The sequence below is a fragment of the Sorex fumeus genome, unplaced genomic scaffold (assembly GCF_029834395.1).
Source record: "Sorex fumeus unplaced genomic scaffold, SorFum_2.1 ptg000126l, whole genome shotgun sequence".
Classification (NCBI taxonomy): Eukaryota; Metazoa; Chordata; class Mammalia; order Eulipotyphla; family Soricidae; genus Sorex; species Sorex fumeus.
This window is the reverse complement of record NW_026606183.1, coordinates 4,098,567-4,114,383: the sequence shown is the minus strand read 5'-3', so window position 1 is coordinate 4,114,383 and position 15,817 is coordinate 4,098,567. Positions and strand designations below refer to the sequence as shown.

The window sequence follows — 15,817 nt, the reverse complement described above, 5'->3', positions numbered from 1 at the left end:
ATGCCTTCATTCTCTTTTGTTTCCTGGAGTCTTTTGATTTCCTCTTTGACACACTCGTTGTTCAGTAGTGGGCTGTTTAATTTCCATGTCTTTGAATTATTTCTGTATTTTTTTGTCATAAACTATTTTCAGTGCATCATGGTCTGAGAAGGTAGTTGATATGATTTTTATCCACTTCACTTTATGGAGGTAGGTTTTATGGCCCAGCATGTGGTCTTGGAGACTATTCCATGTACATTGGAGGAGGAAAAATGTGTATTTGACATTTGAGGAGTTAAAAAGTTCTATAGGTATTTACTAAAACCCTCCCTTATCTATTACTTCAAAGCCAATATTTCCTTGTTGAATTTTAGTCTATTGATCTATCAAGAAGTGACACAGTGATGTTGAAGTCTCCAACTACTATTGTGTTGTTATCAATGTCTTCCTTTATGTCTATAAGCAGTTCAAAGAATTTTTCTGGCCCCTCATTCATTGCATATGTGTTTAGGTGTGTGAGTTCTTCCTGATATATATATATATATATATATATATATATATATATAGAGAGAGAGAGAGAGAGAGAGAGAGAGAGACCCTCTCTGTCTCACAACCTTTTAAATCCTGAAGCCGATGTTGTCTGATACAAATATGGCCACCCTGACCTTTTTGTGGGAATTGTTTGCTTGTAATATTGTCTTCCAACCTTTGACTTTGAGTCTGTGTTTGTCCTTACTATTCAAATGTGTTTCTTGCAGGCAACAGAAGGTTGGATTCAATTTTCTAATTCACCCTGCCTCTCTGTGTCTCTTAATTAGTACATTAAGGGCATTGACTTGGACTGAGATTATTATCATGGAGTTTACTGCCTTCTTTTTCTAGAAGTTTGGTATGCTTATGAGATTTGTCTTGTCTTAATGGAGCTCCTTCAGTACTTCTTGTAAAGTTGAGTTTCGAGTTTATGAATTCCCTGAGCTCATGCATAGACACACTACTGTTTCTATATGTATTTTACAAATTGATAATACAGGTATTTCTACATCATTTTATGTATATATTAAATGTATGTATACACACCTATACATTTAAGATCAATTGATTCTGGCCCCTCACAACTAACGTACCATCCATAGTATATTGTGATGGTACTTCTTTCTCTGACAGCCAGGATTCTGGTTTTGATTATCCACACTTCACAGACCTACTTGTAGGTCAAGTAAAAAACCTTCAAATACTTAGCATCATTGCAGAATTGTTAACTCAGGCCTCAGTGAAAATATAGCTTGCTTGGAGACAGTAATATCGGCAATGGTCCTTTCTATCATTAACCTTATAATAGCCGGTTCTAGTTGTCGACAACTTCATCCCCCAGCTTTTCCTGGGGTCTATCCCTTAATGTGGCCCTGCTGCTCATCTTGTTTGTTTGTTTGTTTTTGCTTTTTGAGTCACACCGGCAATGCACAGGGGTTACTCCTGGCTCATGCACTCAAGTATTACTTCTGGCGTTGCTCGGAGGACCATATAAAATGCTGGGAATTGAACCTGGGTCAGCCGCCTGCAAGGCAAACTTCCTACCTGCTGTACTATCGCTCCAGCCTCCCCTGCTGTTCATTTTGAATACAGTCTGGTGGCTTTCCTATTGCTCACATTCCATTTTGGGGTCCTCTCCTCCACATTCTAGTTGAATTGAATTGCTAATCCTTTTTGCCATTTCAAACACTCCCAGTTCCAAGTCAGTGCTTTTATAGAGGCATCACTTCCCTCCTGCTCCTATTTCCACATCCCTCTGCCCTCCTCAGGAAAGCACTCTCATCACACCTGCCTGGTCCTTCCTGCGTCTTGTGCGCAGATGAGCAGACACCGGTTTTTTATTTCTAGACTGTCATGTGTCTTAAATGAAGGATTATCAGTCCATTCTTCTTTGTACTTTGCCCTTTCATTTAGGAGTATGTTAAAATCATGGCTACTGAAATTGTCTTTGTTCTTTTCAGAGCGGCCTCTGCTCTACCTAAGAATCACTAGCTTCATCTCCCTTTTGAAAGCTTCTAAGAGGAGGCTAAGTGTGCTTATTAGCTAACTGTTCACAGATTGTGTCAGGATATGCTATTTTAAAAATGTTTATTGACTCAGAAGTAGCATCTTGTGTGAAAACCAAATCATTTCTTGGTAAAATAAGTTTTCGTAAGGTCCAACTGTCACCAATGAGGGCATGTTTTCCCCCGAGTTCTTTGCAATGGACTTAGAGTCAGAACTTGTTACTGGCCATGAATGGGCACAATCCTCTATGAAGTAATATGATGTTTACTTTCACCTTAAAAAAAGCAGAGACTGATTTGGGGTCCTTCCAAAGGTTCTAGTGAGCATGGACCTGGGTGTGAAGCATGTGGCTCCCTCATGAGTCACAATGGTGACTGAGATAGCCCAAGAGAAATGTAGACCTGCAAATTCAAAGAGCAATCCACAAATAACCTACTGTAAAGGGCTGTTAGCATCCTTACAGCATACAAAGGCATCTGTCTTCAAATGATCCAGGAAACACTGGGGTCACAGAGTGAAGGAGTTCACTCTGGGGCAAGACACAGCAGGGTAACATCAGGCTGTGATCTCCAATCCATCCCAATTGATGAAGTTTTGGGAAATCCCACAAGACTCTGATAAGCAACATCCCTCAAGTGCACACAAACAGCATTCAAAGCTACTGACACTGGTCGAACTCACATTGGAGAGGACTCTTAAGAAACCTCTTGAGCTGGGCTTATTGAATGCTCAGAATCTAACATTCAAGTTTGGAAACTTGAAGTTATCATGGCTAGAGATTTGGGGCTATCATTTGCTCTCAACAAACCTCAATCCCTAGTCTGTAAAGCAGGGATATAATCCCTGCCTCCTAAGTACACTCTGCTTGTTCAGAGAGATATGATTAAAACAGCGAGCACACTTTCTGGTGGCCCAAATAATGTCCCTCTACTCCCAGTTCCCAGAGACTTCTCTCTCACACATAATTCCATGTTGTGATACATATTTCTCCGTAAGATTCTGTGCTATGGGAAACATAGGAAAATTCAACACAAGAGCACATGAAATGGCCACCCACTTGGGCTCAGCTTGGGAGAATTAACACTGGCACAGAATGTGTGTGATGTGTAATTTCCTGGTTTCCATCTTGGTCAGAAAAAGGGAACCTAAGTCACTCTCAGCACGTGTGACTCTGACAAGCTCCTGACTCACCTTTACAGGTGTCTCTTCTCCAAGAGCATGCTGTGATCTGGGGTGCTGTGTACCTCCAGCTGCCCATATGCCCCCAAGTTGAAGACTCTTTTTCTTTCATGGCCAAAATAACCACTTTAATAGGGGAAACTGAGTCTGAGCTACATCAGTTCAGAGGTAGGAAAAAACCGATAAGAGTCTCTGGTCTCTGTCTTTGCGTGCAGAGCAAGACTCCAAGCAAACCACTCCAGGAATTTTTCAATTTTTAGTTGATAGATCTCCTTATCTTTCTTTCTTTCTTTCTTTCTTTCTTTCTTTCTTTCTTTCTTTCTTCCTTCCTTCCTTCCTTCCTTCCTTCCTCCCTCCCTTCTCCTCTCTCTCTTTCTCTCTCTGTATGTGTATGTGACAGACACAGATCCTACAAGAATTTAACAGTCAGGAACTGTCCTGCAGGCAGAACCAGGGAGGCGAGTGATAGAGAGAAGTACTTGGAAATGCAGGAGGAAGCTCTAAGCAGGCCCCGGGAAGGCACTGAGGCAGGCACCACCTGATCTCTAGAGAGTGAAGGCCGTGACAGTTCTCAGGAACCAGCATCAGTCTGGACACAGCACCCTGACATGGGAATACCAGCAACTCATCAGAATCACACTTCTCCTCATAACCCCTGGCACCAGAGCCAGTGTGAACAATCCAGCTCATCCTCTTATCAGCTTCTGGTCCTCCGCGGATCTCCTTCAGTACAAGGCCCCCACTTCTGAGAACTCAAACCAATGAACTTAACTGCAATCACTCACAGCTCTTCAGACCCTTAGTTCTGGTTTTCCATCTTCCTAGACCTGATTACTTTCAAATATTCATCAGACATCACTGTTCCAGGTGAAACAAACTCCCTAACCTATATGACCAGGGAATAGGCTGTCTATGAGCCCAGCTTGGTTGGCAGGGGAGCACCTGGGGCCCAAGATGCTTTAATTCTGGTCAGAGCATCTTCCTTCTCTTCAGAAGCAGAAGTTGACTCTATAATTTTGTCATTTCAAAATCACCTAAGAATTCACATATTTCTTTGTGTGTGTGTGTGTGGGGGGGTGCTGCTGTGGAACACTAAAAGCATACTTCAGAAATGATCATGTAAGAGGGGGAGGATTATAGATGACTTAGATTTATCTTTTTCAAGCTTACTTACGGCTCTTGCATCTTTAGTAAAAAAAAGAAAAACTGTAAGCAGTGGCTTTCTTTGAATATAATACCTCTGGGCAGTACAGGTATTTAGCCAAGAACTTGGCAATTGCCCTATTGTTAGTCTGAGTTCCTAATATTACTACAAAAGCTTTCGGGAATCCATGTTGGTGTCTGCAGAAAAATCATCTTCTAAGGAAATGTAATACTTTTAACTAAGAATATCCTCTTAGAAAACAAAGTATGATTGCAATTCTGATTTTCTGGGAAGAAGAGTTCCCCAACCCATTCTGGCCCATCCTCCATCACCTGGAGTTCTCCTGAAGCAAGACCATATATGCAGGTGCTGACAGAGCTGGAGAGATAGCACTGCCAGTAAGGTATTTACTGCCTTGCACATGGTGGACCAGGGTTAGATCCCTGTTAGTCCATATGGTGCTCCTGAGCACTGCCAGGAGTGATTCCTGAGCACTGCTGTGTGTGGCCCCAAACTAACAGCAACAACAAAATTCATGTTCATGCTCCTCCCGTTGTTCATCGATTTGCTCGAGCGGGCCCAGTAACATTGTGAGACTTGTTACTGTGTTTGGCATATCGAATACGTCACGGGTAGCTTGCCAGGTTTTGCCATGCGGAAGAGATACTCTCGGCAGCTTGCCAGGCTCTCCGAGAGGGGTGGAGGAATTGAACTCGGGTCAGCCATGTTGGCTGTGTGCAAGGTGAATGCCCTACCTGATGTGCTGTTGCTCCAGCCCATCAACAAAATTAAATACTTGGATTCTGACTGATGCTGCTTACTGAGGCATTAGGCACCTGTTCTCGTTGCAAGTGGCGAGGCCTGCCTGTCAGGGCTAGACAGAAAGAGGGATCAGGACTGGAACTAAAGGAGGGGAGCAAAGCATCGAAGAGGCTCAGATTCCCGAAGCTTCCGGGAAAGTATGTCACCCAGTGGGTGGCATGGAAGTGGGGGTTGGAGGTGGGGACAGGAACGAATTAGCCCTGAATAATAAAATCAGAAATGCTGTGACTATTCTGAGAGATGAGTCAGCAAAGTCCTCCCCAAAGACTCTTATTCTGGAAGGAGGTGACATGAATCACAAAGTGTCACACTGCAACCCCAGGGCAAGTCGTAAACGCTGCTGTGCAGAGACAAGCAGTGGCCACAGGCAGCAGAGGCTGGGGGGTCATGGACACCTTCATGGTGGTGTTACAATCTTCAAAATGCAGCTATCATCTTCAAAATACTGTTATGATTTCAAGTATTTGTCTACTTATAGTACTGCGATGTGCTCTGCTTGAAATGTACTAAATTCCACAACTGGGTTATAATGAAATCGTGTTACTCCACATTTGGACATGCTCATTTAATTTCTATAGTATTTTAAACTTATTTCAGATCCCCGGTTGTTAAAGCGTAGCATCAGAACTCAAAAGGCTTAATGGTCAATCATCCTTCCTAGTCCATGGACACTTAGCCCTTGTCTGTGCCCTCCTGCCCTGCTTACTGCCTCTCACCTGGGTGTCAGGTGTCTCTTGCACCCAAACTCCCTGCCCTCACACCTCTGGCACCCATCCCCCTGCAGTAATCAGGCTGCTGCTCCCTGCACGCTCAGGATCTGGGCTTTTGCAGAAGGAGAGTGTCTACTTCAGATCGGATCAGAAACCTGTTTCTGAGTCACAGCTCACTTTCTTTCTTTTTTTAAAAATTTTTTATTAGAGAAACACCATTGGCACAGTTGTAGACATACAAATTTTTGTGCTTGGGTTTCAGTTATACAAAGATAGAGTACCCATCCCTCCACCAGTGCCCATTCTCCACCACCACTGATCCCAGCATCCCTCCCACCCCCCATCCCCCCATCCCACCCTGCCTCTGTGGCAGGGCATTCCCTTTTGTTCTCTCTCTCCTTTTGGGTCACAGCTCACTTTCTGCTCCTGAATCACAGGCCATTTTCTGAGGCACAGTCATCCCTCCCTGGGTATTAACTCCATTATGCTCCCAGAACCCCCTTCCTGGTCCCCAATGCCCCTCAACTCAATGTAGAAGCCAGAGGCTGTGGAAACCCCCAGTGGCTGCGTCTCTGTGCCTGCCACACGCTGGAGGGGCCTGTCACTGCAGTGGGTTCAGGGTCTCCCTGGCGCCATGCATCATGATGACAAGGCATGTGGATGATGCATGGCTGTGAAAATGAAGCCATCAAAGAATAAATCCACGATCAGATTAAATTTAATTGTGGGATAAAGGCATTCTCATGTCATGCCGGTGATGAATTCACTGGGGAAGGAGTGTGTGTGGTTCAGAGAGCAGGGGGAGGAAGAGGCAAGGAATTCAAAGCCAGGACAGACAGAGGCGAGGCTGCCAGAACCTGAGGAATCAGAAAGGTCCTGGGCACAGAGTCAGACCTGGACCAATGTCCCCCCGGCACATGTGGTCTTACAACCCTGTCAGTGACTGCGATTTCAGACGAGTTTTCTGAATTCTGGATTATGGGAAATAGATGGGGCCCTGTTCATGCAGGATGGGGACACTGGCTACTCACTTCCTCTGAAGCCCTGAGCGGGGTGGGGAGGGGTCCCACAAACATTCCCCTCTGAGCTGGTCCTCAAGGTTGAAGTGTCCAAAAGCCTCAGGAGATCAGGGCATGCTTTGGGAGACAGAATTGCTCCACTTCTTTTTGTGTGGTATGGTTAATGGATGGGGTATTTTGTCAAAACTATACACTGAAAAGAGTGAAATTTACCTAAAAAGTGAAAAAAAGATTCCAGTAACGTGAACCCCGAATAGGGTTCTAGATAGAAAGAGGGAAGTGCTGGGTACAGGTGCTGGCAGAGGCCATCCATACCAATCACCCGGCCAGAACTGCGTCTCCTTGCTCACTGAGGATGGGGATGGAGGCAGGAACCCAGAAATGATGCAGATGCAGAAACCCAGAGCCTTTGCCAAATCTGGGGATGAACTTGAGCATTAACCCGACAACAAGCTTTCAGATGAATCTTAGTCCTGGGGCACCTCTGAGTGATGATTGGGGCCCAGCCCTGCATCCTGGCATGTGGGTTCCATGCTTGGTCCCAGTGGATGCCCAGACCACCTGCCTCAACCAGGTGTGTCGTTCCTATGGCCAAGTGTACCCACCCCTACCTCGCCCCCTTGGCTTGGACATACCACTTACCCAGCACTGCCTACACTTGCTTTAGGTCTACTGTGTGCCTCACTGAGGGCGTCAGGGTTCCCAGGGTGACGGGGTCCCCTGGGAGGACAAGATTCCACAGTGCAAGACCAGGAGTTCCGGGTGGCATTTGTGAAATATCAGTTAACGACACAGTTTTCTTAGTAAGGGGTGGGGGAGCTGTCACGATCTAGCCTACAGGATCAAGTGTGTTACTAAAACCAGAAATGAGCTTGCGTTTCAGTTTCCAGTCTCCAGTCCTCTTTGGCCTGAGCCCTGATGGAAGGGGCTTGGAACTGTCCACGGTGCTGCCAGGACATGCCAGAGGGGAGGAGCTAAGGATGCAGGAAGAGGCTGTGTCCCCCAGGGGGAGAACTCTCTCTCTCTCTCTCTCTCTCTCTCTCTCTCTCTCTCTCTCTCTCTCTGTCTCTCTCTCTCTCTCCCCCTCCCCCCCACCCCACTAGGACTTTGCACTAGAGGTAGAGAGGCCAGGTGGTTCTGCAGGAGCCAGCAGGGAGGGGCTGGCAGGGGAAGCCATAGCATCACTTAGCTGCTCTAGTGTGGGGACCACACACCTGGGACCCACACAACTGAGTCAGGGGGATGCTGTGGGTCTCCCATTCTAAACTGGTTCAAGCCAAAGGCTGTTGCTACTGTCTTGTAATTCCACTTTTGAGTACATTTGGGCTCACCGAAGAAACAGATTTTACTTATTTAACCCAAATGAGTAGCTAGCCAAGAGCCTGCCAGTCAAGAGTTCCCTGACGCACAGACAGTTGCCAGCAAGAGGGGCTCTCAATGGCTGGGAATCGCTTCCATCTTGTTGACAAACACATGCTGTAGACAGGAAATTACCCTCCTCGGTGCCTATTTTATCTCTGCTTAATTGCTGCGTGATAATAAATGACAACATAGAGCCCATTAATTAAGCTAACAATGTCCGTGGAACACCACTTTCTCCGTCTGGGAGTTGCCTTGTTCCAGGAGCCTGGATTCCTCCTGCCTGCCCATGTCACTGTATGAGGCAGTTTAAAGAGATGCCAGGGCACCTGAGTGTGGGGTCAGACTCCCAGTGTCAATTTGGGTTCAGAGGGAGTGGGTTTGGGAAGGAGGGGAGGAACCCAGAGAGGGGTGTGTGGCAGATAGAGAGCAAAAGTGGGGTGCGCTCTACTCAAACATGGGGGCACTCAAAAATCAACACCAGATCCATTTCCAAAAGTCAGCCAGGGGCAAGCATTGTGGCCCATGTGTAGGTGACTTTCTAGGAGGGGCAAAATGCCCAGTTGGTTAGTATTTCACAATCAGTGGGCAGGGGTGCTCACTTGGGAAAGTGCTGCCAGCAAGCAGATAACACTGGTGAAAGCAATCCTGCTATCTGCCAGGGAAGGCTGGTCCTGGCTCTAAGTGTCTGGAGTAAGTTCTCAGCACTGGGCTGAGGCCACTGCATGGGTAGCCCACCCTTTGGGCTGGGAGAATTGCCAAGGCCCCTGCAGGAGAGTAGGATGTGCCTGACTCCTGTCTGGGCAGGAAGGAAGCAGGGGGCTTCTGTAGGGAGAAGACTCCTAGTAGATTTAGGCAGGGTGTGCACTACACACCTTCATGCTGGCTGTACCCCGTCTGAACACTCCCCGCTACCATCTATGGTGCTGAGCATTTAGGGATTCTGGGGCATTTGTAGAGACTTTCAGCAGCAGCAGCACCTGGAAGTCACAAGAAATGCAAATTCTTGGGTCCCACCAACTTCAGACTGAAAAACTCTGAGGGTGGAGACCAGTAGTTGGTGCTTTCACAAGACTTCTAGAAAATTCTGATGCACACAGAAGCATGAGAACAGTGCCTTGGCTCATGCTTGTCAGACTTCTCCAGATTTTCATCTCTTCTCTTGCTGGTTGGCTCAGCTCTTACTTCTTCTCTACTGTGTTCTAAGTTTCCAAGTGTGTTACCTTACATTTTCAGTATCCAGCACTGTGAACTATGCTGCGTTTTCTGCACTTAAGAGGCAGTGTGGCTCCTACCTCCTTACTGCTCTCTGCCCTTCAAAAACAAACTACCCGGAATCAGGAACCACTGCTTTATCTTTCTCCCTCCCTCCCTCCCTCCCTCCCTCCCTCCCTCCCTCCCTCCCTCCCTCCCTCCATTCCTCCCTCCTTCCCTCCCTCCCTCCCTCCCTCCTTCCTTCCTTCCTTCCTTGCATTTCCTTTCTTATTAATTTATTCTTTATTTCTGAGTGAATTAAAGTAGTTTTATTTAGAGAAATATAAAGAGAGAGTTATGTGTAGAACACAGACTTCTCCAGAGGGGAGAGAGCCAAGAGTACACATTTCAGGTTGATATTTTTGCAAATCTCCAAGATGGAGAAAGTGCCATAAAGTAAAAGAAATGGACTACACAATTAAGATTGAGATGGGGGTAACTCCCAAGATGAAGAATGTGCCTCGTTCTTTCTTTTTTGAGTTTTGGGTCACACCTAGTATTGCTCAGAGATTACTCCCAATTCGGTTGCGTGGGGTCTGTGTCTAGTTTTAGGACTATGTGGTATCAAGGAAAGAACCCAGGACTCCTGTATACACCTCCAGCCCTTTGAGTGTGACCTCCCAGCAGAGGGACCACCTATTATCAACTACTTACACAACTGTGACTGACGCAGGCAGCATGCAGACAGAGTGAACAAGCCAATGGATGAGTGAAAACAGCCACTATGTCACCATCAATGTCAATGATCAGTTCTCTACAGAGTCCTCAAGAAGAGCTGGTTCCCTTACTGGTCAAAGATGGGCATTTACCTGGGGTCCCCAGCCATGGCACGGGTACAAGATTGCTGTGTGGTTCTCCAGGGGTCCTTGGTCCAGGCAGACATCCTTTGCCTTGTTGTTGCGAAGCTGTGGGAAGGAAAAACAACCATCACCCTCACAGAGCTCACTAGAGTTGCTGGGACACCTGATTCATGGTGGGAGGATACCAGGATATCCCTGGGAAGGTCACATGCTGCTGCTGATCCCATGGATAGCAGAAAGTGATTAAGAGTTGACAGGAGCAATTTTTCTGCTGTTCTTACTATAAAAACCATTCCAAAACCCCACCCACACCAGAGGGTCTGCTTCCCTCTGCCATTTTACCCATACCCCTCAATCCATCCACCCCTGTCCCCCACCACAGCAAAGTTAGTTAACAGACACAATCTTGAATGTTCTCACAACAGTGAAAATAAATGGTAATGATATGACACGACGGGATTATAGTGCTCACCATGAACGTAACCATCTTGCAAAAACAAATTAGTGCTTTGGACACTATAAATTTGATGTTATAAGTTAACTATACTTCAATAAAACTTCATGGAAAAAGCACAAGCTTGGGGGAAATATCCTACAAAGATGGTGGTGGTAGGGGGTCATTTATTTATTTATTTTTTTGCTTTTTGGGTCACAACCAGCAATGCTCAGGGTTTACTCCTGGCTTTGCACTCAGGAATCACCCCTGGCAGTGCTCGGGGGATAATATGGGATGCTGGGAATCAAACCCGGGTCAGCCACGTGCAAGGCAAACGCCCTACCCACTGTGCTATTGCTCCAGCCCCAGGTAGGGGGTCTTTTAATCCCAAGAGACCACAGATTTGGGGACGGGGTGAGAGCAGTGTTACCCCTACATACACGAGTAGTTCAAAACATTACACTATTGAAAACCATCACAAAGCCCACTTCCACAACCTGAGTTTACTGTGAATGCATTAGGAGATTCCTTGCTGCCAATACTCCCAATAGTGCCAATGAGAACTTGCACAGGAAAATCTAAACAACTTCTGAGTCAAAGTCATTCAGCAGAATTCAATTTTGAATGATGAGATTTGAGTAATAACTTTCCAAGTATGTATGTATTTTTGCTTTTTGGGTCATACCTGGCGATGCACAGGGGTTAATCCTGGCTCTGCACTGAGGAATTACTCCTGGCGGTTCTCAGGGAACCATATGGGATGCTGAAAATTGAACCCGGGTCGGTCACGTGCAAGGCAAATGCCCTACCTGCTGTGCTATCACTCCAGCCCCTTTCCAACATATTTTGCTTGATTCCTTCTTATGTCTACATGAGTAATTAAGTAAGTAAAGTAAAGTAAAGGCCCTCCCGTTGATCATCAATTTGCTCAAGCGGGCCCAGTAACGTCTCCATTGGAGACTTTGTTGTTACTGTGTCTGGCATATCGAATACATCACGGGGAGCTTGCCAGTCTACATGAGTAGCGTGATAAAATACAATTCCATGACACATAATGAAGTTTAAAAATAAATATAAAATTAAAACTATTATATGTGATTGAAATTGTAAGACTATTCCTTTGAGAGGAGAAGAACAATAACGTTTTTATAAACTTAGAGTTAATAGTAAATTGGAATGCTTTATATGCAGCAATTAGTTCCTGTTTTGAGAATTATGAGTTTATTTTCCCATTGGGACTATGAGCAGTTTTGTTATACATTTTTAAGAGTGTTTTATATATTAAGGACAATTATTAATGGCGTTATGACATATTTGTTCCATATAACGATTTTAGAATGTAAGGCTTTAAAATGTTCTTTAAAATGTTTATGCAATCAAAACTGAGTCGCTTACCACATATATATGGAGGGTCTGGTAAGTACCCAGAACTGTGCTCTGTGTAGTAAGCATGAACTCAGCACTGTCCCTGCCAGTGGAGGCCACAGTCTGGAGAGAGACAGACACCAAAGAGCCGGTTCAGGTCTGAACTAAGCAGGACAGTGAGAAGAAAGGCTCACTGTTCTGCGTGGCCAAGGTTATCAGTACTGGGAGGCGACTCCCGACTTACATGTCACACAGGAGAGGTGGAAGTGAGGCTGCAATGTTCTGTTTTTCACCCAGGTGGTGATTGCAGGGGTTGGCGCTTTACATCATGGTGCTGCACGTGTGTGTTGTAAAGCATGCTGTTAGTGTGCTGTGTCCCCCAGAAGTAATGATTCTAAAACCACTGTGTCCCGGGCTCAGGGCAGCTCAGGCCACAGCCCCCTGAGTATCCATTTCTGAGTACCAAAGCTGGTGGCCCAATGCTTCTTTGCACTCAGGCTCTTTCCCATGTGGAAAAGCAACATGTCATACATATAAGTCAGAACATATGGTCTCCACATGCTCTCCTTCCAAGAGGATTTGCAGTATAATGGGAAATATGCTCACCAAACTGAATCCAATTACAAATGCTTTCTTGGGCTTGGGGAGATAGCTCAAAGGGCTGGAGTGAGCAGCAGAGGTGGGTGGGCTGGAGTGCATGCTTCACACGTGTGGGCTGGACGGTGTGCCTTACATGGGTGGGCTGGAGTGTGTGCTTTACATGTGTGGCCCAGAGTGCACAACTTACATGGATAGGTTCAAGTACATGCCTTATATCTGTGAGCTGAAGTGTGGGCCTTATATGGGGGAGCTAAAATGAAGAGCTGACACGCATAGATTGGAGTGTCTGACTTCCATGGTGGGCTGGGGTGTGGGCCTTACATGGGAGGGATAGTGTAGGCCTAACATGGACCAGCTAAATGCATGTATTACATGGGTGGGCTGAAGTGCATGCCTTACATGGGTGGGCTGGAGTGTGAGCCTCACATGGGCAGCCTTGGTGACTCCTGAGCAGTGCAAGGCATTGCTGGGCCCTCCTGTCAGGCCCACATTGCTTGGCTGAGGATGGGAAGGAGTGGTTCATGGGTTCCCATACAATGCTGTGGAGACCCTTCCCATTTTTAAAGCAGATATCATTGAAGTAGAGCATGATACAATTTGGGCTTATAATCCTGATACTCTTAAAGGCATGTGACAGGAGGAAAGGTCAAGATGAAGGCTTTTCGGTCTCTGTGTGAATACTTGGTGACAGTGTTTCTGAGGGGAGTGATACTGCACCCCGTGGAACAAACCTCAGACCCCACTGGGGGATGTGTTCTGTTTGTTCATTTAAAGAAGGGAGATTTCCAGGGGGAGTTAAGTAATTGTTTTTCTGAAATAGGGGGTGGGGGAAGCAGGAAAAATAAGTTTGTGAACCTATTTACTAGACCCTCATGTGGGAAATGTTTGTTTTGAAAGCATCTACATTTGGAAAATGCAGACAGTACCATAATATAAGGGAGAATTAAAAATACAGTTTATATAAGTAGAAAGATCTTAAAAATCCTAAAGGCAAGCAAACCAACTAAAAACTGAGAAAAGACAAGAGCAAAACCCCCAGAATCAAACAAACACACACACACACACACACACACACACACACACACACACACACATATATACCCCCCCCCCCCCCCCACACACACACACAAATCCCAGAAGATCTAAATTGCCATGTGGTAGGTATTTGCTCTGCTTCTTCCCCTGTCCTTGGCTCCAGGGACTGGGCCTGGTGAAAAGAACCAGAAGGCTGAGTGTTGAAAAGAATGTTGTAGGGCCTTTGAATCGGTCAATCCTGGTTCAATTCCCAGCTCTGGGTACAGTCCTCTGAGTACTGCCAGGACACACAGAGCCAAAATAGACCCTGAGTATCGCCAGATGTGGCCCCAAACCTCAAAATTAAAAAATAGAACAGAGAAAGCTGTTCAACCTAGAGGACTGTCCATGGCCCCAAAGCTGAATGCACATTCTTCTCCTGTAGACATGAGCCATTCTCTAGTCACATGCAGAAGACAGGAAGAACTCAAATGCTTGGGAGCTAAACAATAAAAGCTGTATTAAGGGGGAGGTTCATAGCAACACATATTGATCAGGATACAAGAGCGTGCATGTACTAATAAACAACCTAACCTCATACCTCAGTGAATAAAAAGAGCCCAAGGAAAGTAAATGGAGGGACATAGTAAAATTTATAGTGGAAATTAACAACATGGAAACCAAAAATTCAGTACCAAAAGATCAATAAAACCAAGAGCTAGAGTTTTAAAAAAGAATTATTAATATTTACATACCCTTAGCTAGTCTCAGAGAAATAAAGAGAAACTATTGATAAATTGGATCAGAAATTAAAGGGGAAGATTCATGACATAAACATCCCAAACACAAGAGATTATTGTGAACAAATCTACGCTGCTAAATTAGAGAATCCAGAAGAAATAGGTGAATTTCTAAAGGCCAGAGAGATGGCTCTAAGGGTTGGAGCACTTGCTTTGCATGTTGAAGCCCTGGGTTCCATATCTGACTCTGCATGATTCCCTGAGCACTGTTGATAAGGACTCTGACCATAGAGTCAGGAGTAGTCCCTTAGTTCTGCTAGGTTTTGTCCACCCCTTAAAAAGGGAAAAAAAGTAGAAAAACATAAATTTTTGGACTAATAAAACTTCTAAAACTGAACCAGCAGGAAATAGACAATTTAAATAGACCAGTTTCAATTAAGGAAGTTGAGAAAGTAATATAAAATTTCCCCAAGAACAAAAGTCAGAGGACCAGAAAGACTCAATAGTGAATGCTACAAAACCTTCATAGGAGATCTACAACCCATCCTTTTCAAGATCGTCCATAAAGTAGAATAAACAGGAATCCTTCCAGACAGATTTTAAGAGCCCAACATTACCTTTACATCAAAAGCAAATAGTGATATTAGTACATAAGAAAACTTCAGACCAATATACCTGATGAACATAGCAAAATGTAAAATCCTACAAATTGAATACAACAATACATTAAAATGTTCAAACATTCTAATAATGTGGGATTTGTTCCAGGGTTGCAAGAATGGTTTGATATAAGCAAATAATTTGATATGATACTCCACATTAAGACTGTCACTGTCACTGTCCTCCCATTGTTTATCGATTTGCTCGAGCAGGCCCAGTAACGTCTCCATTTTGAGACCCGTCGTTACTGTCTTTGGCATATTGAATATGGGTAGCTTGCCAGGCTTTGCTGTGCAGGTGAGATACTCTCGGTAGCTTGCCAGGCTCTCTGAAAGGGGCGGAAGAATCGAACCCGGCTCGGCCGGGCTGGCTGCACACAATGCAAACATCCTACCACTGTGCTATCACTCAGCCCATTAATGAAAAGAAGATAAAAAAATATAATTGTTTCTGTAGATTCAGAGTCATTCTACAAGACACAACACCCATATGTGATTTTTTTAAAAAAATCCTCAAGAAAATGGTGATTGAAAGAATTTATCTTTGTATAAGTAAAGGTAATGCAACAACAACAACAAAGAACATCATACATAATGGAAAAAAATGAAAAGCATTTTCTCTAAGCTCAGGCAAAAAACAAGGATGTCCAAAGTCACCGCTAGTATTCAACATAAATACTAGAAGGCTTAGACACAGTAA

General features: G+C 45.0%; 1 protein-coding gene across 1 annotated transcript in view; it reads right to left on the bottom strand.

Annotated features, from left to right (window-relative positions):
- The window catches only part of GALNT17 (polypeptide N-acetylgalactosaminyltransferase 17), a 465,458-nt gene that overhangs the window by 25,290 nt on the left and 424,351 nt on the right, over window positions 1-15,817 (bottom strand). The window contains exon 9 of the mRNA XM_056137608.1: window positions 10,313-10,408. Within this exon, the coding sequence (XP_055993583.1) occupies window positions 10,313-10,408 (96 nt within the window). The remainder of the gene's footprint in view (window positions 1-10,312; window positions 10,409-15,817) is intronic.